The sequence below is a fragment of the Colobus angolensis genome, unplaced genomic scaffold (genome assembly GCF_000951035.1).
Source record: "Colobus angolensis palliatus isolate OR3802 unplaced genomic scaffold, Cang.pa_1.0 Scaffold519, whole genome shotgun sequence".
Lineage (NCBI taxonomy): Eukaryota > Metazoa > Chordata > Mammalia > Primates > Cercopithecidae > Colobus > Colobus angolensis.
The window spans coordinates 140,533-165,174 of NW_012118699.1; the positions used below are offsets into that span (position 1 = coordinate 140,533).

The following is a 24,642-nucleotide window of genomic DNA, read 5'->3' on the forward strand; positions in this document are numbered from 1 at the left end:
CATTGCACAAGTATACATATGTAACAAACCTGCACGTTATGCACATGTACCCTAGAACTTAAAGTATAATAAAAAAAAAATAAAATAAAATAAAAAAAAAAAAGAAACTTGTTCTAATTCCATGGAGAATGGAATCTGAATAAAATCCACCTAAAAGTGTCCAAAGGCCCCTGAGCCTGGGTTCCTCGGCAAGTCCCACCTTCACAGATTTTCCAGGATTTTGTTTTTAACTAATTTACACATGAGCAGGACATAACCTCAGGTGTCTTAAAATTTCCTGCATGTGTTGATTTAAGTCTGTATTCAATTCAGCTCTACCATGTAGGAGAGTTTAACAGAGAAATTGAATTAGTATTCATTTGAAATTATCTGACACAGATCATCCGAGTCAAGTAGACAACTAAGAGTTTTCCATTTTTTTAACTTAAATTTGGTCGGGAAATGTTGATATTTGAAAAAGACATTTTTGAATCTCTCAGGAAATTTACCTCCGATGGTTCAGATAAGATCATACACTAGGTTAAGATGACAGGTTTGGTGCAATGAACTGGAACAACACTCACTTTAGCTTTCATGTTATCTCTTTTTCTGCACTGACTTCCACCTTTACATTAGTCAAGAATATGGGATGGAAGAGTGCTTCTAAGTGGTGCTTGACTTGCACATTTTTATGGATTTTCCAGAAGACGTGGGGAACCACTTTGCAAAGCGTCTCAAAGCCATGTCCTGCTCCAAAAACATGTGAACTCATTTCCTGATTGTGTCTTAACTGACACCCTCTAATCAGTGCATCTGGGCCAACTTCAAATGAGGTGAGAAAATTTGTCCTAAAGTAAAACTAACATTGTAGTAGGAATTCCTGTTTGAAAACCTTTAGTTTTATTATTGGGTAGGATCCATCAAGATATAACATTAGTTGAAGTTTCTCAACAGGAGTTTAATAAATGTAAAGAATGTACAGAAGTGTTTCCTAATTAAAATAAAACAAAACAGTTACCTAGGTTGTGAATGCAGCCTTGGTAATCTGCTATGTCCATGCCCATCACTCTGTGCACCACAAACTAATTTTGACCTCACATCACTCGCTTGATATGGGAATTCAAATGTCACAGGTGGGAAAATCAGAATAAAGCACATTTTATGAACTGTCATGGCTGTAGTTTTTGTCAATCAGGTAACTCATGTCAGCAAGAAAATAGGCACAACAATAACACGTATTCAAATCAAGGGAGAGTCTGACCTCTGCCCTCTCTCCTACAAGTGCAAGGCGGTGCCACATCCAAATTATTTTTCAAGCTCTAGGGTATAAAACGCTTTTGGGCTGTGGAAGCTAACAGCTCTCCCCTCAGGCAGGGCTGAGGTATCTGGAGGAAGGCAGATTTGTGTTCATGAAGAACATGACATTATTTTGTCTGCTTCTGTGCCTGGTGACAGCTCCCCAGGGTGACTGTCTCAGAAGTCAGATGTGGGTCTGCGGGGTGAGTGTAGGTACACGTGACTGACAGGGACTGAATCTCCATGTACTCACATGCCCTGTCCCAGGAGCAGCTGCAGGAGTCAGCCCTGGACCTGAAGAGCCCACACTGACCCTGTACCTCACCTACACTGTCTCTGGCCGCTCCATCAAAACCAGTCCTTCCTACTGGATCTGGATCTGCCAGATCCCAGGGATGAGCTGCATTGGATAGAAAACGCTGGTAGTGGTTGTGGGAATACATTTGGCTTGTGGAAAATGGCAGCATCTCTTTATTTTACAAGGCGAAATAATGCTATATTGTGTACATATACCACATTGACGTTATCCATTTGTCCATTGGTAGACACTTAGTTTCCACATCGTGGCTGCTGGGAATAGTGCTGCAATAAGCATAGGAGTGCCGGTATCTTCACCAGGTGGTAATTTCATCCCCTTTGGGTACAGTTCCACAATCTGGATCCCTGGTCATTTGATATTTCTGTTTTAATTTGTTTGGAGCCTCCATACTCCTTTGCATAATGGTGGGAATACAAAATGCCATAGCTATTATGAAAAAGCATTCTTGTTTTGAGGTATAACCCAAAAACAAATAATGTTTTCTCATAGTTTTTCATATGAGGCTCTAATAAATCTTGTGGAAGTTTTCCCATCTTGGCTAAATATAAGTTTTCCCATCTTGGGCAAGGATGAGTGTGCCCCCAATTTTCTTTGAGGCAGAAGACTGGCAGAAGGTGAGATGGAGGCTGTTGGCAGTATTCAGGAGATTCATTAATAAAGAGTAATGACAGGAGAAAATGGAGGAAAATAGAGAGAGACATGGAGAGAAAGAAAGGGAGAATATGGGCCGGGCGCGGTGGCTCAAGCCTGTAATCCCAGCACTTTGGGAGGCCGAGACGGGTGGATCACGAGGTCAGGAGATCGAGACCATCCTGGCTAACCCGGTGAAACCCCGTCTCTACTAAAAAATACAAAAAGAAAAAACGAGCCGGGCGAGGTGGCGGGCGCCTGTAGTCCCAGCTACTCGGGAGGCTGAGGCAGGAGAATGGTGTAAACCCGGGAGGCGGAGCTTGCAGTGAGCTGAGATCGCGCCGCTGGACTCCAGCCTGGGTGACAGAACGAGACTCCGTCTCAAAAAAACAAAAAAACAAAAAAAAAGAAAAGGAGAATATGAATCTCATAAGAGGAAAATCTGCTGAATATCAGCGTACGGTTTTCAATCACAGACATATCTGTGTGAGAGAGGAACCATGAAGTCAAGTGAAGAGTGGAGAACATGTTCAGTCCAAAAATCAGCATATTCTCAGAGGCACCCACTGCTCCACCACATGGGTGAGAAATGTTTGAAACCAGTGAAGTGTGAGTTCACAGTAAGTTATTAAGTTATCATGTTTCCATGAAATTTCATTAATATGCCAAGGACTTCTATAGATCACTTATGCGCAAATATACACTGTGTGGTTTTTTTTTTACATTTATGCAAGTATAGAGAAAAAGAATCTGTTGAGAAAACTTATTCAGGTTACAGAGATCTGTTAAATCTGAGATCCAATAGAATATTTTCTTTGAGTGAATTCTAGGCTACCAAGTGAATAGGTCAAAATTCCCTCTGTATAAATGTATTGATTGCTCCTTGAGTTGTCAAACATAAACCCAAGGATTGACACACTGAAATTTCACTGCTGTGTTGGTAATGTTTCTGGTAAGATTCTTCCAATACTTTGAGAATAGCTTTCCTGTTTCTCTGCTACAGGAAACTAATTTTCACAAGATCTGAGGACACCACATTTTGGGTGCTTTAGTTGAAGAGACTGCCTTCGTGGGAGTAGGCAGTTTTCTTCTAACAATGAGCTCACTTCTGCAAACCATTCAGTTTATTGCTGTATTGCCAAGAATCATGAAGTTTTTAAACTCCAATGCACTGGAAATCATGTGCCTTCAATTAAATATTAATTGGCACTGACATGAATTGACCATCTTGAATATGTGCCCTATGTTATGTGCCCAGCATGTTAGTGGACTGAGAATCCTCTGTAAGTTATATCCTCTGTTTGTAGCACTGAGCAGGTTGACAATGCTCAGAGTCATCCGTGAAAGAGAGTTCCGAGGTTCATGGGGTTCTTGGAGACATTCAGGTGAGTTGAGGGGAGAAACAGGATTGGGGGCTGCCAGCCATTTCAACAACACTGGGAATCATTACCATCTGTGGATAAAAGTCTACATCATTCAAAACAACTGTTGGGAAAAAGGCTTACGGGGTGCCTGTATCAACTGGCCATAAAAATATGAGACGATAAGTTGTGGAAAGCCACAGGAGGCCTCTGAAGAGGAAAACCTGCTTATTGCCATCACATTCCCATGACCAGAGTGTGACCTGCTCTCTTATCCATAAACACTGTGCTCAAAAACAAGACACTCCTTTAAAACATTAAAATCTGGCCAGCCTTGCCAGCTCCTAGTTAAGCCCACTCCCAGCAGCTGCTCTCCAATAACTTAAAAAAATCAGTAGTTAAATATATGCTGGTTGAGCACCACCTCCTTTTCACCGTTTCACCCCTAAACGTCTGCTCCTTAGATCTAAGTAATTATACCCGATAAATAGTGTAGAGACCAAAGTTCAGTGTCTTTGCAGCCTCAAAATTACACTGGCCCCCTGACCCCCAACCTTTTTACACTCTTAACTTGTCTCTTCTCATTTCTTCATCGCCACCAGACTTCAAGTACCCTATGGGTGGTGTTGAGGCTGGTCCCCAACAAACACAGTGCACGACAGGCTGACAGGAAGAAATTCAACCCCACAGTGGCTCCATATCAGCTCCTTACTATACTTGGTAGGGAAGCTTTTTGAGGGAAGAAATGTCCACTTTAGTGAGTCAGTGGTGTTGCTCTCAGCTCCAATAAACAGTGTATTGGACCAAGGTTTCTCCTAGATCAATTTGATGACTACATGCAGCTGCTGCCCCAACGTGTTTGACCAAGCATGTGGCAATTTAGATGAGCCTGGTTGTGTAATGTAAATCTGAACTAAATAAACACAAATGGCATATCTGACCTAGAACCTCCAGGTTCTTTGCATGAATACTGACGTAGATCCTCTCATGGCTAAGTTATCAAAAGACCTAGTCTCTGAGAAATACACACAGAAATTTCTCTATATAGACCATCCAGGAGAAAGACATCTGTGGAACCTTATCTATATGAAGGAAGTTGGTCCCTCTCCATTACAGACCCCTCCCAGCAGCCTTCCTTTACCATGAAAATGGGTCAAATTAGCCAATAGGGTAATAATCCTACAATTACCAGACTAGCCAGAAAAGGGAAAGCCTCAGTTCCATTTCTGGAGACTCTGTGTATAGGTCACAGCCCAGAGGAAAAAAAAGACGACTGAATTATTAAGATTCAACTGAAAGAACATACGTACTTCCAGGATGCACACTTTACTTTCTCCGCAGTATAGTTAATCTGGGTTAAAGATGAAAGTGTGACAATGCGCAGGCTCTATCTGCGGAGGAGAACATAGGGAAAGTGAAAGACAATGGCACCAGGGGGCACTCAGAACCACCAGGGGGCAACCGGGACACCAGTGGGGTGCTGAGAACCACCAGGACATGAGTGGGCGCTCAGAACCACCAAGGGGCGCTCAGAACATCAGGATTCTCCTTTAGCCTTTGGTGATTCCTGGCCTGGGCAAGCAAAAGTCTTCCCCAGGATTTCTCACCGTTAATTGCTGGTAAATCCATGATTTCTTACCTACAATACATTAATTTACATGAGGGATTTTTTTTTTTTTTTTCCCTAGACAGAGTCGTCTTCTGTCACCAGGCTGGAGTGCAGTGGCGCCATCTCGGCTCACTGCAACCTCCTCCTCCCAGGTTCAAGTGATTCTCCTCACTCAGCCTCCTGAGTAGCTGGGAATACAGGCACGCACCACCAAGCCCAGCTAATTTTTGTATTTTTAGTAAAGACGAGGTTTCACCATGTTAGCCAGGATAGTCTCAATCTTGACCTTGTGATCTGACCACCTCGACCTCCCAAAGTTCTGGGACTACAGACGTGAGCCACTACAGTCTAGCCAGAACAGGGATTTAATTCTACCTTTTTTTTATCTTTTTTTTTTTTTTTTTTTTTTTTTTTTTTTTTTAGACCTAGTCTCTCTCTTCTCGTCCAGGCTGGAGTGCAGTGGCACGATCTTGGCTCAATGCAACGTCCACCTCCAGGGTTCAAGCAATTCTCCTGCCTCAGCCTCCAGAGTAGCTGGGATTACAGACACTTGCCACCACGCCTGGCTAATTTTTGTACTTTTTCTAGTGACAGGGTTTCGCCATGTTGACCAGGCTGGTCTCGAGCTTCAGACCTCAGATGATCCACCTGCCTCATCCTCCCAAAGTACTGGGATTACAGGTGTGAGCCACCGCACCTGGCCTAATTCAGCTTTTAATGCTGCATATTTTCTGAGTAATACTAACAATGATCTCTCAGGACAATTTTTAAAATTGGTTATTTATATATTTTATTTATTAAAAATAATACTATTATTAAAAGATTAAAAATTTAAAATCGCGCCTGTAATCCCAGCACTTTGGGAAGCTGAGGCAGGCAGATAATTTGAGTTCAGGAGTTTTAGAAGAGCCTGGCAACATAGTGAGATCCTTTCTATACAAAAAAGAAAAAAAAATAGCTGACTGTGATGCTGCCTGTGCTCCCAGGTCCTTGGAAGGCTAAGGTGGGAGGATCCCTTAAGCCTGGGAAGCTGAGACTGCAGTGAGCTGTGATTGTCACACTGCACTCCAGCCTGGTTGGCCGAGGGAGACCCTGTCTTAAAAAAATGTGTATTCTCAATACAAACGGTTTCCATGAATAGAGTTTTGTGTTTTTGTGCTGTGATTGTCAAGCAATTGTATTTGTTTTCTAACTTTAACTCAGCATATGCTTGGTGTTTGGTTTATTTTTCTTTCATCTGCTGTTTGTAGAAATTAAATAGCACTTTAAAGGCTCTTGTTCTCCACTTTGGTTGGCTTCTGGTGTCCTGTTTTTCAGACTATTTCTCCAACTTCCCTTTTTCGTTGAAAGTCTTTTATCTTCCTCAGTCTCCATACAGGGAAAAGAATGTCCCCTTGCTTTCTGATCTCCAAGTCTGGTGAACAGTTCCTTTCTCTTCATAATCACTGAAGCCAACCAAGTTTAGGAGGATAACGGTTCTCCTTACAGTGTACTCATCTACCTGCAGACTCTCTGCCCTCCTCACCATTTTCTAGGGTCCTGCAGACATCACCCCCATCCCATCTCCTCCCTTCCCTAAGTGCCACAGAGTGGGGTCTGCAGTTACTGCTGCCCTCTGTGTGCTCAGGCCTGCGGCTCACTAGTGTTTTGATGATGAAGTCCAAATCCCCGTGTGTTTGCACCCTCTCAGACCACGCTCTAGGAAGCTGCCGTTGTGAGTGACTCCTGGAAAGCATGGGCTTGGTTCAGTTTCGTATTGCTGGATGTTCTCTGTTATAAAAGGTATATTGGCAAATAAAGACTAGAGTTTGTATTGAATATTCATTCCAAAAATGTTTTTGTTCAAAAGTTTTCAAATAAAAACATTTTATTCTGCCTAGTTTGAAAACCACCATCTAAATTCAACAAATAATGTAATACAATTTTAAAAGTGATGTTTGTCTTATTAGTCATTCAATTTATTAATAATAAACTGATATTTAAAGTACATACCATTGCACATTTAAGTGATATACTTGACAAGAATGGCATTGACATTCAGTGTTACCAAAACATGTATTTAAATATATTTGTCTTTTTAATATTGGAATAGGCAGACATACATGTAGAAAAGCATTATTTTGTACTACAGCCTCAAACTGCAAACAAAATTTAAATTCAATTAAATAATAAGAATAATATGAAAGAAATGGATGTGTTGTTTTGGTGTTTAGGTATACATTCACTTTGGCATGGGCACATGTATGTGTCTTTGCTGGGCTGTTGTGTATGTATATGTGTTTGTATGACCATGGAGTTTTCAAATACATCATTAAGTTTCATAGTTATATTAATCTTGGCCAGGCACGGTGGCTCAGGCATGTAATTCCAGCACTTTGGGAGGCTTAGGTAGGCAGATCTTCTGAGGTCAAGGGTTCAAGACCAGCCTGGCCAACATAGCAAACACCCATCTCTATAAAAATAGAAAAATCAGGCAGGCATTGTGGCATGTGCCTTTACTCCCAGTGCGACAGGGAAATGTGGGATCAGAAATCCCATGCAGAGTCCCTACTGGGGCACCACCTAGTGGAGCTGTAAGAAGAAAGTCACTGTCTTCCAGAACTCAGGACTCAGAATGGCAGATCCACTGATAGCCTGGAAAAGCCACAGACACTCAATGCCAGCCAGTGAAAGCAACCAGGAGGGAGACTGTGCCCTGCAAAGCCACAGGGACAGAACTGTCCAAGACCATGGGAACCCACCTGTGCATCAGCTAACCTGGATTCAGAGAAGATTATTGTAGAACGTTAAGATTTGACTGCCCAGTTGGATCTCAGAGTTGCCTGGGGCCTGTAGTTTTGGCCAATTTCTCCCATTTGGAATGGCTGTATTTACACAACGCCTGTACCCCCATTGTATCTAGGGATTAACTGACTTGGTTTTGATTTTACAGACTCATAGATGGAAGGGACTTGTGTCCTCTCAGATGAGACCTTGGACTGTGGACTTTTGAGTCAAGGCTCAAATGAGTTAAGACTTTGGGGGCTGTTGGAAAGTCATGAACAGCTTTGAAATGTAAGGACATAATATATGAGAGGTGCTAGGGGTGGAATCACGTGGTTTGGCTGTGTCCCTGCTCAAATCTCATCTTGAATTGTATATCCCACAATTCCGAGTTATCATGGGAGGAACCCAGTGGGAGATGATTGAATCATGGAGGCAGTCCTTTCTTGTGCTGTTCTTGTGATACTGGTTGAGTCTCAGGAGATCCGATGGTTTTTAAAATGGGAGTTTCCCTGCACAAGCCCTCTCTTTGCCTGCTGCTATCCCCATGTAAGGTATGACTTGCTCCTTCTTGCCTTGCACCATGATTTTGAGGCCTCCCAAGCCATGTGAACCTGTAAGTCCAATGAACTTTTCCTCTATAAATTACACAGTCTCAGGTATGTCTTATTAGCAGCGTGAAAACAAACTAACAAATGAAATATCAGTCTCTTAAAATATGTTGTCAGGTCTGCATTGACACAGCAGATTCTAATATGGGAGGTAAAATAAGTAATGCATGGACCTTCAGATGTTAAGTCACAGGGTTACTAGGGCTGTGCCCTAAGGAAGTGGACCAGAGGTCATATGCACTAGTGGCCATACCTTTGGGCAAGAGTGTTCATGGGTTTCTGAAAGTTTTGATAATTTTAACTTTAAAATTGAATTTATTATTTATTTCTTCTTCAATATTTCCAGAAGATTGTTGGCAGTAAGGACAATGTAGTATTGGAGTGATACTCATGAATTAGAGAGTCATTTTGTAATTATTCTACTGAGATTTGCATGAGTCAATTGAAGTTCATAGGTCACAAGTTGAAATATCAAAGTAAAGAAGTGTTCATTAACTGTAATGGCTGGAGTTTTTGACAAGGCAGTGCTTCAATTCAGCTAGAAAAAAAAGACAACAATAAAACTTTCAAATACAGGGGAGTCTGACCTCAGTCTCTCTCTCTCTTATAAAGAAAAAGCTGTGCCACATCAAGATTTTTCTTCAAGCTCTCAGATAGAATCAACATTGGGCATGCAAAAACTAATCACTTTCTCCTTAGTAAAGGCTAAGGTCTTAGACGAATGCAGAGTTGTGTTCATAAAGAAGACAACATTGTTATGTCTTCTCCTTTATCAGGTGACTGTGCCCAAGTTGTGTATTTCAGATGTCAGACATGGCCTATAGGGATGGTTGTGGCTGCATGTGACTGACAGGGATTTAGTCTCTATATCTTTAAGTGCCCTGTCCTAGGAGTACCTACAGGAGTCAGCCCTAGACTGGAAGTGCCCTCATTGACCATCTGCCTCACCTATGCAGTCTCTGGTCAGTTCAAGTAAGTTATACCCCTGGAACATCTTTTGTCAAAAGTACTCCAACGAGTGTGTATGACCTATGGTTCACATCCTCAAGGAAACAGCCATGATCCTCCTATGACTTGGTGTCTAGAAGACTCATGCACTTCTAATTTTACCTCCAATGTAAGACTCTACTTTATCACACGCAGACACAGCAGAATATTTTCAGACATTGATGTGTTATGCTGAAAACTTCAGCAGTACACAAAAGTTGCCTTCCCATCATAGCCAGTGGTTACTACTGAATAAGGCTCTGTCGTCCCCTAGAGACGAGCTATAATGGGTAGTGTGCACTGTTAGTGGTTATGGCAATCGATCCCTCTTGTGGCAAACGTCAGCATCTTTTTCTTTTATAACATTAAATCGTATTCTATTGTGCATGTATATCACATTGTCTTTATCCATTTGTCTACCAGCTGACATTCAGATTGTTTCCACATCTTGGCCGTTTTTAACAGTGTTTCAATAAACATAGGATGTGATGCAGGTATCTTTACAAGGTGGTAATTTCATCTCCTTTGCTTGTACTCCCAGAAACAGGATTACTGGTCATATAATATTTCTGGTTTTAATTATTTTAGGAGCCTTTATACTGCTTGCCACAATTGTGGAAATGTAGAATGGTATAGCCATTGTGAAAAACAATTTCAGTTTTGAGGTATGATCCATAAACAAATAATGTTTGATTATGGCTCCCAATGAGAGTTTCTACTAGATATAGTGGAAGTTCAGGAAGATTCCTCACCTCAAAGCAGGGATGGATGATGAATTTGCCTCTTATTTCCTAAAAGCAAAAGATTGGTAGCATGGATGATGGAGGTTGTTGGCAGGTTTCAGGATGATCTCATAAGAGGAGAATCTGTTAAAATCTGATAAAAATCTGAAAAACTGTTGGGTTTTCAGTCCTATACATACCTACACTCAATAAGAAACAATGAAGTTAAGTGAGGATCCAGAACGTGTTCACTTGAAACAACAGCACATTCTCAAAGGCACCAATTGCTACATGGCAAGGGGGATGAACTTTTGAAACCAGTAAAGTGTGAGTGCACAGTAAGTGATAAAGTTATCACGTTTACAAGAAGTTTGTTTAACGTGCCAAGGGTTTGTACAGATTAATCATACACAAATAAACACAATGTATTTTTGCATACATAGATGTCTAGAGAAAAATCCTCTTAGGGAAACTTCTTCAGGTTACACAAATTGGTGTAAGTTGTAGATCTCATAGGGAAGTGTCTCTTTATGAATACTGGTCTGTTTTACAAGTCGGGAAATATTATACCTGTTGGAGTAGGCTTCCAATTGTGTAGATTTCTTAATTGCTTCTTGAGTTGTAACAAATGAACAAAAAATTGATGAACTGAAGTTTCATGGCTGTGTTGATAAAATTTTCTTATAAACTTTCTTTCAATTATTTGAGAAAAGTTTTCCTGATTTTCTTTTTGTCCAATAGATAAATTTTCACAAGATCTCAGGAAACCACCTCTCGGCGCTTTAGTTTAAAGGAGTCGCTTCCTAGGTAAAGAAGCTCCTGTCTAACAATGATGAGATCATTTATTCTGCAAAACATCAGGTTTGAGACCTCCTTGCCAAGAATCATGAAAATTTTAACTCCAATTTACTGAAAATCATGAATCTCAAACTTAATATTGATTAGCATTGACAAAAATGATGACTCTCCTGTTACCCACATCCATGGAGATAGATTATTTGTTATATTACTCACCAAAGTAATGTCAAATATCCAAGTTGCAATACTGCACACACTAAAATATGTTCATGCGATTCAACGGAGAAGAAATTCTTTCAGAGATAGATGGATCTGAATTGGTAAATATGTGGGTAAGGACTCTGGGCTTGAGTATCACTGTCCAGCCATGTTTCAAAGGTGTGAACCATCAGGGAAGAACCAGAGCTCCTTGTACTCTCAGAGGGAAGGGCTCACAGAGGTCCTCTCTGGTTCATGGGAAAGGTAATTGCAATAATCTTCATGATCATCATGAGACTATCCGGCAGTGCTGACCTGTTATTGAATTTTTGTCTAAAGTTGTCACTGCAATCCTCAATCTACACATTTTACATAGAATTGTTTAGAGCTCAGGTCACATCATCAAGGTCACACATTGAGAAGGATGGAGACATGCCCCACTATCTTCTCAAAAGGTCTCAGACAGAATCCCACATTTCAAAAGGTCACAGAAGGACAGTTGTCAGGTGCTTTTTTAAAATGACCCACTTCCTGGGACAGGAGCTTCCCTCTAACCATGACGGATGTTTGAAACTACAATAAAACATTGGAAGGATCCAGGATTCACTGTCATTATTGCATTCAGATGCTGTTCCAGTATGTCTGAAGTGGTAAATGAGAATTTAGATGACCTGGGTGTGTGGTTGGTTTTATATCAATTTTTAAAGGTAGAATAACATTGACCCTATTCCAAAATCTGTCCCTGATCCATGATCACACTCATGTCCCAGACCAGCTCCGTCAGCACATCTCCCTGCCTGGAAGAAGAGGACTCTGGGCTTGGTGAGGGGAGGCCCCAGGAAGAGACCTGAGTTCTCAGAGGGCACAGCCAGCGTTCTCCTCTCAGGGTGAGCCCCAAAGACCGGGGCCTCCCTCATCCCTTTTCACTGCTCCATACAAAGGCACCACCCACATGCAAATCCTCACTTAGGCACCACAGGAAACCACCACGCATTTCCTTAAATTCAGGGTCCTGTTCACACAGGAAATGTTCTCTGAGAGTCATGGACATCCTGTGTAAGAACATGAAACACCTGTGGTTCTTCCTCCTCCTGGTGGCGGCTCCCAGATGTGAGTGTCTCGGGGATGCAGGTATGACGATATGGGAGGCTGTCTCTGATCCCAGGGCTCACTGTGGGTCTCTCTGTTCACAGGGGTCCTGTCCCAGGTGCAGCTGCAGGAGTCGGGCCCAGGACTGGTGAAGCCTTCGGAGACCCTGTCCCTCACCTGCGCTGTCTCTGGTGGCTCCATCAGCAGTTACTGGTGGGGCTGGATCCGCCAGTCCCCAGGGAAAGGGCTGGAGTGGATTGGGCATATCCATTATAGTGGGAGCAAATACCTTAACCCGTCCCTCAAGAGCCGAGTCACCCTGTCAGTAGACACGTCCAAGAACCAGTTCTCCCTGAAGCTGAGCTCTGTGACCGCCGCGGACACGGCCGTGTATTACTGTGCGAGAGACACAGTGAGGGGAGGCGAGTGTGAGCCCAGACACAAACCTCCCTGCAGGGAGGCGGAGGGGGCGGGCGCAGGTGCCGCTCAGGACCAGCAGGGGGCGCGCGGGGACCACAGAGCAGGAGGCCGGGTCAGGAGCAGGGTCAGGAGCCAGGGCACGGTGGGCGGGGCTTCCGCATTTGCTCAGTGCTCTCCCTCCCCGCCAGCACGTCAGCTTTCCGTAGGGCTCCTCTTTCTTTATTATCTGTGGTTCCACTTCTACACATCCTTGTGCCAGGAAAGAAACGAGGAAGGCAATTTTCCTCTTACAATCGAAGTTTCACCAATTACTAGGAACTTTCCTACAAGTTCCTGCATGGCCCATTACACCTTTTTGATTAATATCTATATATACTAATGCTTCTCCCCATCTCTTGATTTGTGTCATCAATTTAATTGTGCCCTTTCTGAAAGTAATATGCTGAAATCCTAAAACCAATGGATCTATATTGGAATTTTAATTATATAATTAAGGTTAAATGTGGTCATAAGTGAGACCCTAATGCAATAGATCTGTTGTCTTTATAAGAAAAGGAAGAGATACCAGAGACCTCTCACTTTTCACGTGCACACAGAGAAGAAGCCACGTGGAGACATAGTGCCCTAGAAGGTGGGCCTCTGCAAGTCAGGAAGAAGCTGCACCAAGAACCAACCCTGCCAGCACCTTGATCTTCGATATTCAGACTGCAGAATTTTAAGAAAATCAATATTTGCTGTTTAAGCCACTCACTCCTGTTGTCTTCTTGTGAAGACGCAGACAGACTAATACCACACAATTCTATTAGCTTTGTCTCCTGGAGGGAGAAGCAGCCCCCTGAGGCTGGGCATATCTCTCAGATTTTCACATGAATTAGGCAAAAACGGTAGCTCTCATATAAAAACTGTCATGTCCCTGTTAGGACAAGGTCTTTTAAACAAGCTCTAGGGCTTTGTCACAAAAGTTGTCTTTTATCCTTTATTAGGATATAACTAATGGACAATGAGTACCAGCTGGATGGAAACTGACCACTGACCATCTTCTGCTGTCTCGTTATTATCTCACAGAAAACCACAGCAACATCACTCTATGTCTTCAACTTTCTAAATGTGCACTGAATCTATTGCTAAATGAGGAGCTACATGGGATCTGTGTTTTGTTACCTTCTTCCCAGTCTTCCCCAATTACCAAGGGCAGAAGATACTTTCAGTGAAATTTGGTTGTCAATGCCCCCAACACCACATCACTTTTTAAGGTCCAGGAACTTTATTTGGGGGATAGTGAAATACACTTTTAAATGGAAAGCCCTAAAGCACATACAACAGCTGAAGGAATGGCCACTGTGCACCTGAAGGCTGATGAGGCAGATGCCATTCATTTAATTCATTGTTCACTTTCAGAATATCTTTGTAGTGGTATTAGAATTGTTAACTTGTACCCCTGTTGGAAGTATGTTTTTGGACTAGAGTCCAGTGTTTAAGTGCAGTTTCTTCATACTTTAGGTTGACAGAACACCCTCACTTCCAAAGTTATCTAGGTGAGAAATTTTATGTGCCACCTTTTTCAGTGAGGTTACTTCCAATCTACTGTGTACATTTTATTGACATTCTGTAAAAGACAAAACTGTAAATCACATAAATATATGAGGACTTTCTAGATATTTAGAAGGAGGATATGCATTAGGAGAAACAGGCACTGTTTACAAACTGAAATTTGTTATAATCTGCAGTAGTGAACGCATGACACAATTCATTAAGTCTCACAATTTTATGATGCAAAGTGTGAATCTAAATGTATACAACTTACAAAATTATTTAGCACATTATGAACCCCAGGATAAAATGCAGATTGTATAAAAGTAAAATATTGAATAACTACGCAGTGTGGGGAAGGAATTGCATGAGATGCAGGCAACAAAGAATGAAGTAATTTTCCCATTTGCATGTAAGGGGTTTCCATTCACAAGAGAGCTTTCATTTTTCTTTATTTATGTATTTTATTTAATTAATTAATTATTTATTTTTGAGACGTAGTCTCACTCTGTTGCCAGGCTGGAGTGCAGTGGCACAGTCTTGGCTCACTGCAACCTCCGACCCCCTGATTCGAGTGATTCTCCTACCTCAGCCTCCAGAGTAGCTGGGTTTACAGGCACATGCCACCATGCCCAGTTAATTTTTGTTTTATTAGTACAGAAGTGGTTTCACCATGTTGGCCAGGTTGGTCTCGATCTCCTGACCTCATGGTTTGCCTGACTCAGCTTTCCAAAGTGCTAGGATTACAGGAGTGAGCCACCACGCCTGGCCAAGACCTTTCTTTAATCAGGTGCATGTGTAACCAAGTTTCCCTCCTGACAAGGAAGTAATACAGAGGATTCGAATCTTTCCTTAACTGAGAAAGAGTTCCCTTAAACTCCAGCTCAGTCCAGGCACACACTGTCTGTGAATGCGCATTTACCATCAGACAATGCACACACCTATCTCTATGTGGGACTTTCCCTCAGAAAATCAAATGCATCCTCATGTGGACTCTTCCCTCAGACGAGCACACCTGTTTTTATATGAACTCTTCCCTCAGATAAGCGCATGTGTCCCTGCACTTACTTTTTCCCAAACAAGCACATGTATCTGAAACTGAACAGCTTTGTGCCAAAATGAGCTCACGATAGAGATAATTATGGGCTCTAGTTCTCACAATTAGTACATCTGTCTTTTGAAAATTCTAACTGAATACTGTGCTTTATTGTAGAGGACAGTGGTTTACAGCTGTAATTGCACAGCCTACAGGCAGATGTCCATTTCCTCTGGGCAAGGTTTATTTTTATTTGTTTACTGTACTTATTTGTTGATAAACATTGATACTACAAAGATACACTAACAGGGTCCACATAAGAGTAATGGGCAGATCAACAATAAACATCCAGTCCCAGGAATCCTTTGACCCTGCCCTCCCTGGAATCCAGAGATATAGATAGATGAGCCCTGCTGAGCAGAACACAAATATCCCCAGGGAGAAAGACATGGACATGAGGCCACTCCCCTGCTAATAAAAGGAAGCTCTTCCCCTGTTCTCCTGGAGGTCCTGGTGAGGAGTCATCCCACACCTGTGCCCTTTCTCAGTATCCACACCATGGGGTCTGTACTGATCTGGGCTTCTCTTGTCATCACTCTCAATATTCAGGTTCCCCGTGGATCAGGCTCAGCTGTGGCTGCTCCATGTGGGGCTGTTCTCAGTCTGTTGCCTCTGTGTGTGCAGAAGTCCTCCTTGGAGTTAACTAGTGGAGTCAGACAGAGACATACTACAGACCAAGAATTCTCAGACTGTTCTGCAAAGCCTCTGGATTCCCTGAAAACAGAACAAGTTTGGTCCAGCAGGATTCACGACAAGGGTTGGTGTGGGTGATAACAAAAGTAATTCATGTGGAAGTTCTCAATGGGACTCTCCTTGAGTTCAAAGAAGATTAACAGTCCTCAGAGACACTGTTCAGAAGATTCTCTTTTGAGATAATTAACCTGAGAGCCCAGGACAAGTCCGTGTATTACTGTGAGGGGCACAGTGAGGGGACATCTGTCTGAGCTCAGACACAAAACTCCCTGCAGGGAGACAGGAGGGGACTGCATGGTAGATGCTGCTGAGAATCACCGCGGGGTGTTCTGGATACCAGTGGGTGCCCAGAATCACCAGAGAGTGCTCAGAAACACCAGGGGGCGCTCAGGACACCAGGGGGCTCAGAACCAATAGGGGGCGCTCAGGACAACAGGGGGCGCTCAGAACCACCAGGGGGCGCTCAGGACACCAGGGGGCTCAGAACCAATAGGGGGCGCTCAGGACCACCAGGGTTCACAAGACACCAGGGTGCACTCGGGACCCCAGGGGGCACTCAGAACCACCAGAGGCAATCAGGACACCGGGGCAATTTGGAACCACCAGGGGATGCTCAGGATCCCAGCGGGTGCTCAGAACCACCAGGGGGTACTCAGGAAACCAGAGGTGCTCAGAACCACTAGGGGGATCCCAGGACCACCAGGGCTCTCAAGGTAGCAGGGTGCACTCAGGACACTAGGGGGCGTTCAGAACCACCAGGCGGCAAACAGGACACCAGGGGGAATTCGGAACCACCAGTGGGTGCCCAGAACCACCAGGGAGTGCTCAGGACATGAGAGGCCCTCAGGACCACCACCAGGGGGCGCTCAGGACCACCAGGAAGTGCTCAGGACACCAGGGGGCGATCAGAACACCAGGGGGCACTCAGGACAACAGGGGGCGATCAGAACACCAGGGGGCACTCAGGACAACAGGGGCCTCTCAGGACAGCAGGGTGAGCTCAGTAAGCCAGGGTTTGCTCAGGACCACCAGGGGGCACTGAGGACACCACTGCTCCCTGAGGAGGCAGTTCCACATCAGATCCCTGGTTCCAGGCAGGGAGGGTGGTTTCTTTTGGTTCTTGCTACTAACCCTTTGGGAATTTTCCTGCTTCCTTTGTGGTTTCAAGAATCATTGGCAGATTCTTCTCAGGTGTAAAGCTCTGCTTTCTTATATTATGTAATGTTTTGGCTTTGGATGCTACCAGAATTACATTGTACTCTGAGAGGACTCATTCTTGGTTTGTGCAATAGTGAAAGCTCCAATGTTAGAGGTGGCTTTGAAAGCTATGTTAGGAGTGGCAGAGGGCAGTTTACAGGAAAATGTCATTACTATAGAAGGCTCCTAACTTCTTTGCACATTTGCATAAACAATTGTAGTTTATGACTTAAAAACTGCATGCTTTCTTGGCCCTTTTTCTTAAATAGTTCCATTCTAAGTCCAGTAATCTAATTAAGCTGTGTTTTCAAGACCACCATTCAAGTTAATTCTGTTTAATGAAACACTTTTTAAAGAAAATGTACATCTATCTTTTTTAGAGTTGGCTTTAAATTTTACATTACTTTACCTTTTTTTTTTCTTCTTTTTGTTTTTGAGATGGAGTCTTGCTCTATCGCCAGGCTGGAGTGGAGCAGTCCCCTAAAGTCTTAACTCAATCCAGCACTGACTCAAAAGTCCAAGACCAGAGTCTCGTCAGAGACAAGGTAAGTCCCTTCCACCTATGAGCCCATAAAATCAAAAGTAAGTTAGTTACCTCCTAGATACAATTTAAGTATAGATATTGAGAAAAACACCCATTCCAAATGCGAGAAAATGGCTGAAATAAGGGGCTACAGGCCCCATGCAATATCAAAATCCAATAGGGCAGTCATTAAACCTTAAAGTTCCAAAAGAATCTCATTTGACTCCATGTCTCACTTCCAGGTCAGGCTAATGGAAGAGGTGGACTCTCATGGTTTCTGACAGTTCTGCCACCATGATTTTGTAAGGTACAGCCCCAGTCTCAGTTGCTTTCATGGACTGGTGTTGAGTGTCTTCAGCTTTTCCAGACTCAGAGTGGAAGCTGTCAGTTGATCTCCCATTCTGGGTTTGGGAGGACAGGGCCCTCTTCTCTCAGCTCCACTAGGCAGAGGCCCAGTGAGGACTCTGTATGGTGGCTTCAGCCCCACATTTCTCTTCAGCACTACCCTAACAGGGATTTTCTGTGAGGGCTACACCACCCCCCACCCAGCAAACTTCTGCCTGGACATAAAGATATTTCCATGCATTTTCTGAGATCTAGGTGGAGGTTCCCAAATCTCTATTCTTAACTTCTGTGCAACCATAGGCTCAACATGACAGGGAAGCTGCCAAGGTTTTGGAGTTGCACCATCTGAAGCAGTGGCCTAAGCTGTGCTTTGGCCCCTTTTAGCTACACCTGGAGCTGAAGTAGCTGGGACTAAAGGCACCATTTCCCAAAACTGCACAGAGCAGGAAAGCCCTGGACCAGGCACATAAAACCATTATTTTCCTTTTGGGGCTCTTGGCCTGTGATTGGAGGTACTGCCGTGAAGACCTCTGACATGTCCTGAAGACATTTTTCCCCATTTTCTTGGTGAGTGGCATTTGGCTTCTTGTTACTTATGCAAATTTCTGCAGCATGCTTGAGTTTTTACCCAGAAAATTGGTTTTCCTTTTCTATTACATCGCCAGCTGAAAATATTCCATACCTTTATGCTCTTCTTTGTCCTGAACGCTTTGCTGGTTAGAAATTTCTTCTGTCAGATACTCTACATCACCTCTCTCAAGTTCAAAATTCCACAGATCTCTAGGGCAGAGGCAAAATGCTGCCAGTCTTCGTGCTAAAGCATAGCATGAGTCACCTTTGCTCCAGTTCTCAAAAACTTCCTAATCTCCATCTGAGACCCCCTCATCCTGGATTTTATTGTCCATATTACTATCAGCAATTTGTCCAAGGTCATTCAACAAGTCTCTAGGAAATTACAAACTTTTCAGTATCATCCTGTCTTCTTCTGAGCCCTGCCAACTGTTGTAACCTCTATCTCTTACCTAGTTCCAATGTTGCTTCTATATTTTGGGGCATCTCTATAGCAGTGCCTTACTCTCTGTGGTACCAAAAGAGTGTATTTTTTTCTTCTCATACTGCTATGAAGAAATACCCAAGACTGGGTAACTTACAAAGAAAAGAGGTTTAACTGACACACAGTTCTACATGGAAGGCATAGAAACAGAGATTCAAAATAAACTTATATGTAAATGAATAAAACTCCTCAACTAAAAATGTACTGTTCACATAGATTTTTTGAAGTCCCAATTCTATGATGCTTACAAAAGACTCACATCATCTGAAAATCTACACATGGACTAAAAGTGAATGGGTGGGAAAAAGATATGCTACAAAAACAGAAACCAACAGTGAGCACTTACATCAGACAAAACAAATTTCGAGTCAAATGCTATAAAGAGAGACCAAAATGGACATTATATAACAAAAAATGATCAATGGAGCAAGAATAGATAACAATTGTAAATATATGTATGTGTGTGTATATATATATATATACACACACCCACACATGAGAACTCAAATATATAAGGCAAATATGTTACATAGTAAGGGACAGATTCTAACTTTATACAATTATAGTTGGTTTTTTTTTTTTTTTTTTTTTTTGAGACAGAGTCTCGCTCTGTCGCCCAGGCTGGAGTGCAGTGGCCGGATCTCAGCTCACTGCAAGCTCCGCCTCCCGGGTTCACGCCATTCTCCTGCCTCAGCCTCCTGAGTAGCTGGGACTACAGGCGCCCACCACCTCGCCCGGCTAGTTTTTTGTATTTTTTTAGTAGAGACAGGGTTTCACGGTGTTAGCCAGGATGGTCTCGATCTCCTGACCTCGTGATCCGCCCGTCTCGGCCTCCCAAAGTGCTGGGATTACAGGCTTGAGCCACCGCGCCCGGCCTATAGTTGGATAATTTAATACATTACTCAGCATTGGATAGATTATCTAGCCAATAATTAACAGATAAACATTGGATTTAAACTGCACTATATTCCACATGGACCTGACATTTACAGAACATTGAGCCAAACAACTTCAGAGCACATATTCTTTTCTTCAGCACATGCAATATTCTTCAGGACTGACCATATATTAATACAGTACATGTGTCAAAATTTTTATGTAAAATGATACCAACTGTTTATCAGATTAAAGATGAAATCAAAGTAAACATCAGTAACTGGAGGAAATTCTTTTTCTTATTTTTTTGAGATGGACTCTTGCTCTGTTGCCCAGGCTGGAGTGCAGTGGCACAAACTTGGCTCACTGCAACTTCCAAGTTCAAAAGGTTTTCCTGCCTCAGCCTCCCAATTAGCTGAAATTACAGGTGCTTGCCACCATGCCCACCTGATATTTGTACTCTTAGTAGCAACAAGGTTTCACCATATTGGCCAGGCTGGTCTTGAACTGCTGACCTAAAGTCATCCCAGTCTTGGCCTCCAAAAGTGCTGGGATTACAGGCGTGAGCCACTGCCCAGCCTAGAGAAAATTTCAAAACTATATAAACACAAAAATTAAACAAAATATGCTTACATGGCCAATGAGTGAAAGAAGACATTAAGAAGAAACTATAAAAATGCATGAAACAAATAAAATAGAAACACAACATACCAAATCCTGTGGCACTTATCCAAACCAGTATTATGAGGCAAATTTATAGCAATAAACTCCCACATCAAAGAAGCAGAAATATTTTAAATAACCATCATAACAATGCATCTCAGAGAACTTTAAGAACAAGAAAAGGCTAAACTCAAATTATTTTAAAAAACAACAAAGAACAGATTAGACATAAACAGAATTAAGGCTAAAAATACAAGAAAAGATTAAAATAGCAAAAAAGATAAGCAAAGTTGAAAGTCATTAGTAGCTGGACTAACAAAAAAAGAATATATATACGGAGAGAGAGAGAGAGAGAGAGAGCTATGATCCAAATAAATAAAATAGAAGCAGAAGATGCCTCAACTGATATCCCAAAACAAAATAAATTATGAAGTACTATAATAAACAAGTCTATGTGATAAATTTGAAAACTGAGAGGAATTGGATAAATTCATGGCCACATACTACCTAACAAGATTAAAAAAGAAGGAATAGAATGCCTGAACATACCAATAAAAAGAAATCAGATGGACTTAGGTAAAAGACCTACATCCTGTTGAACATGAATTTAAAAATCTAAAAATACTAGCACACCAAACAGCATTTCAAATAATAATAATCATAATGCACCATGACCAAGTGGGATTCAACCCAGCGATTCAATTACACTTCAACATACACAAGTCAAAAAACATGATATATCACATCTATAGAATGAAGGATATAAACCATATTTCTATATTAATAGACGCAGAAGATGAAAATTCAACATCTCTTCATGGAAAACAACTCTCAATTATGCACAGAAATAAAGAACAACACAATAAAGGCCGCATGACAAGTCCATAGCTAATATCATACTTAACAGAAAATAATTCTTTTCTTTTGAAAACTGGAAAAGACAAGGATGCAAACTCTCAGCACTTATTCAACACAGTACTGAAAGTACTCAAGAAAAAAGGACATCCTCCCACGGAAATGCAAGAAAACAAAACAGACGTGGACACCCATAGACAGAACTCATTAGACCTGGTGAAGAATAGATAAAAATCTCTTTCAAAGCCTCCAGTGTTCCCAGCTAAACATGAATTTTGGTGATAAGGAGGGGAAGGGAGACCTGACTTAAGAGAGGAGAAACCCTAAGACAGCAGAAAGCAAATCTACACAGAACAATCACAGGGCAGATGCCAGAGTGGACTGAAACAGGAGCTGCATTCTATTGGGTACCTAGTGGAGACCCTTTGACATTACTTGTGAGGTAATTCTAGAGATGATTAATTTCTTCAGTATTTCTTTGCCTGGGAAAGTATTTATCTATCTTTCATTTCATAAGAAGTGTTTTATCAGTTATATGTTCTTGGGTGGCTGTTTTTTTTTCCCCCAGAAATTTAAGTACAGTTATGCTCTGCATAACAAAGTTTCTGGCAGTAACAGATGGCACAAACAACGGTGGTTCCACAATAATACGCTCCCTTATTTATCTATACATTTTTTATGTTTAGATAAGCAAATACTACTGTGTTACCATGGCCTACAGTATTTACTATAGTTGTTTTGGGATCACTGGGGTGTTGCTTTTTCTGGCTGGAACCCTCTGTGGCCAGTGGCGACTTTGCCTAAGTTTGTGTCCTACATCTGGAAAGAATGAGGTAGGCAGCCTTGTGGAGGGTGAGCAAGACAAAGACTAGCTTCATGAAGCATTAGAGCCTCTCACAGGAGACCCACAGTGACTTAGCTCCTCTCTGTAGGCGAGTTGACCCATTGAGTGTTCAGCTCTCAGCAGACAGGGTAGCTCCTCTCCGCATCTGGTCTTCCTGTTGTCTCTCCATCCTCTGTCCTGCTCCGGCTGAGCCCAGGGGTTTCTACGGAACTCGGAGGGGAGGAAGTGCGTGCCCACTGGTCCACAGGTGGTCATGGGTGGGGCGTAGAAGGCACCACAAGTCCTGACTCTGGTCTGCGGATCTGGGAGCCCAGGCCCCAGCCTTCAGGCCCTTCCTAGGGACCCGCCCCTGTGCCCAGGAGTCTTCCTGCCTCCTGCTGCAGTTCAAGGCCCATGGGGCTCCCCCCGACTTTCTTCCAAGATCACAGCAGGTGCCAACAGCAGGAAGAAGCCAGGAAGTGGGAGCAGACACTTGGGAACATGCAAGAGCGGAGAGCTTTTCCTGGGGACCCCAAGACTGCAGGGGCGCCTGAGGCTGCAGCCCCCGGTTTGCAGGGGCAGGGCTTCTACCTGCTCCATGGAGGGAGATGCCCGTGTCTTCAGCCACGGTTTGGGTGACTGCAGCAGCACCCAGGAGCGCAGGGCTCCTGCCTGTTCCCCGACCTCCGAGAGCACAAAGAGTCCGAGTCTACTGCCCTGACTGGGGCAGCTGGAGCCACACCTGAGATCAGGGCTGCTGCCTGCTCCTGGCTCCCACCGGCTCCGTGGAGCATCAGCTCCCTCTGCCCCTTCTTGCAGCCTGGGCAGGGGCTCCTGATCCTCGCTGGGCCCTGGTCAGTGCCCAGGGCAGGGGTGACATCTCCACAAGCCCTTCCCATTGCCCCGGTGCTCAGGGAGGCCTGGCAGAGCTGATCACTACCCCGGCCAGCAGTCGGGAGTGGCAGCCTCCGTGGTCACCCTGCCATGAGGCAGACCCCTGGGAATGCGGCCTGGGCAGCCGTCCAGAGCCTGCCGAAGCCCAGGAACCCCCGCACCCTTGGCGGGGTGGGCACAGTGGCTGCTGCATGGATTTGCAACGTGGTGCCATTTCTTTTTCCCTCACTGGAACCCCGAAGTTTGACACGGGGGTTCCTTTCTGCCTTGCTGCGCAGCTCCCCTTCCCCTGGGGTAGAGCCCCCCATTTCTCCAGGTGTTCCCTCCCACAGCTCGTGTTCTCCATGGTGTCTTCACCTTCCAGATCTGCTGCCCTGCCCTGCCCTGCCCTGCAGACTAAGGCTCTGATTCCCTAAGAGAGGGGAGCTGCTTCCTGGTAGAACTGTGGTGGGGGTCTGTCTTCCCACCTCATTTCCTGAGGGGTTAAACCAGGGCCTTTAGGGTACTGGTTTTGGTGGTTTGCCCCGTTGAGTAATTTCTTGGTTCTGTGGTGGGCGTAAGAGACTTGGCTCTGGAAGCATTTCAGAAGTGTAGGCTCAGATACACCCCAGACAAACATTTTGGGAAGGGAAGATTTTTTGTCACTATTCTCATTATAAGGGAAAGGCATTCAAAAGAATAAAAAAATTCTTCAGTATGTGTTCCCTGAGAATTTCACACTAAAAACATGCTTACCACCCTCAACTCAAAGCACTTCAATGTATATTAGTATATTTTATCTTGTACTAGCCTGCATTTCATTTGGTGAACTCTGCCTCAGTTCAGCTCACACCCTAGCTTTGATTCTCCCTACAAGAACTTGTCTCTCTCTAGATTTCAGGTTTGTTGATTGTCTTAAAATTTCAATGATCCGAAGTATTAAAAACAATTTGCGAAAGTCCATTTTCTCTGTTTAACAGTTATTGTTGATTTTATTGTTACTGTAAAAAAAAGAAATTCTCATCCATGTACATTTCAAATCTGAATAACAAAATTTTTAGTAACACCAAAAATAATAAAAGAATCCAAATATTGATCAGCTGCCTAATAGAAAAACAAATTATGGTAACTTTGTTTACTGGAATGCTACCCATCATTCATAATAAAGGAAAGACCAATATACACAATAAGAAGATTAAATTATCAAGTATTTAAATTGGGTGAAATAAGCCAAACAAATAAGAGTATATATGATTCTATTTTTTTAAATTCTGGAAAATGAAAACTGATGTAAAGTAATATAAAGAAGATTAGTAGTTGCCTGGGAATATG

General features: G+C 43.0%; 1 protein-coding gene across 1 annotated transcript in view; it reads left to right on the forward strand.

The window, feature by feature from the left end:
* The window catches only part of LOC105525106, a 46,478-nt gene extending 22,747 nt beyond the window's left edge, over positions 1-23,731 (forward strand). The window contains exons 3-7 of the mRNA XM_011960623.1: positions 13,333-13,463; positions 15,958-16,169; positions 16,442-16,749; positions 16,841-17,095; positions 23,664-23,731. Coding sequence (XP_011816013.1) covers positions 13,333-13,463; positions 15,958-16,169; positions 16,442-16,749; positions 16,841-17,095; positions 23,664-23,731 — 974 coding nt within the window. The remainder of the gene's footprint in view (positions 1-13,332; positions 13,464-15,957; positions 16,170-16,441; positions 16,750-16,840; positions 17,096-23,663) is intronic.
* The last annotated feature ends 911 nt before the right edge of the window (positions 23,732-24,642 follow it).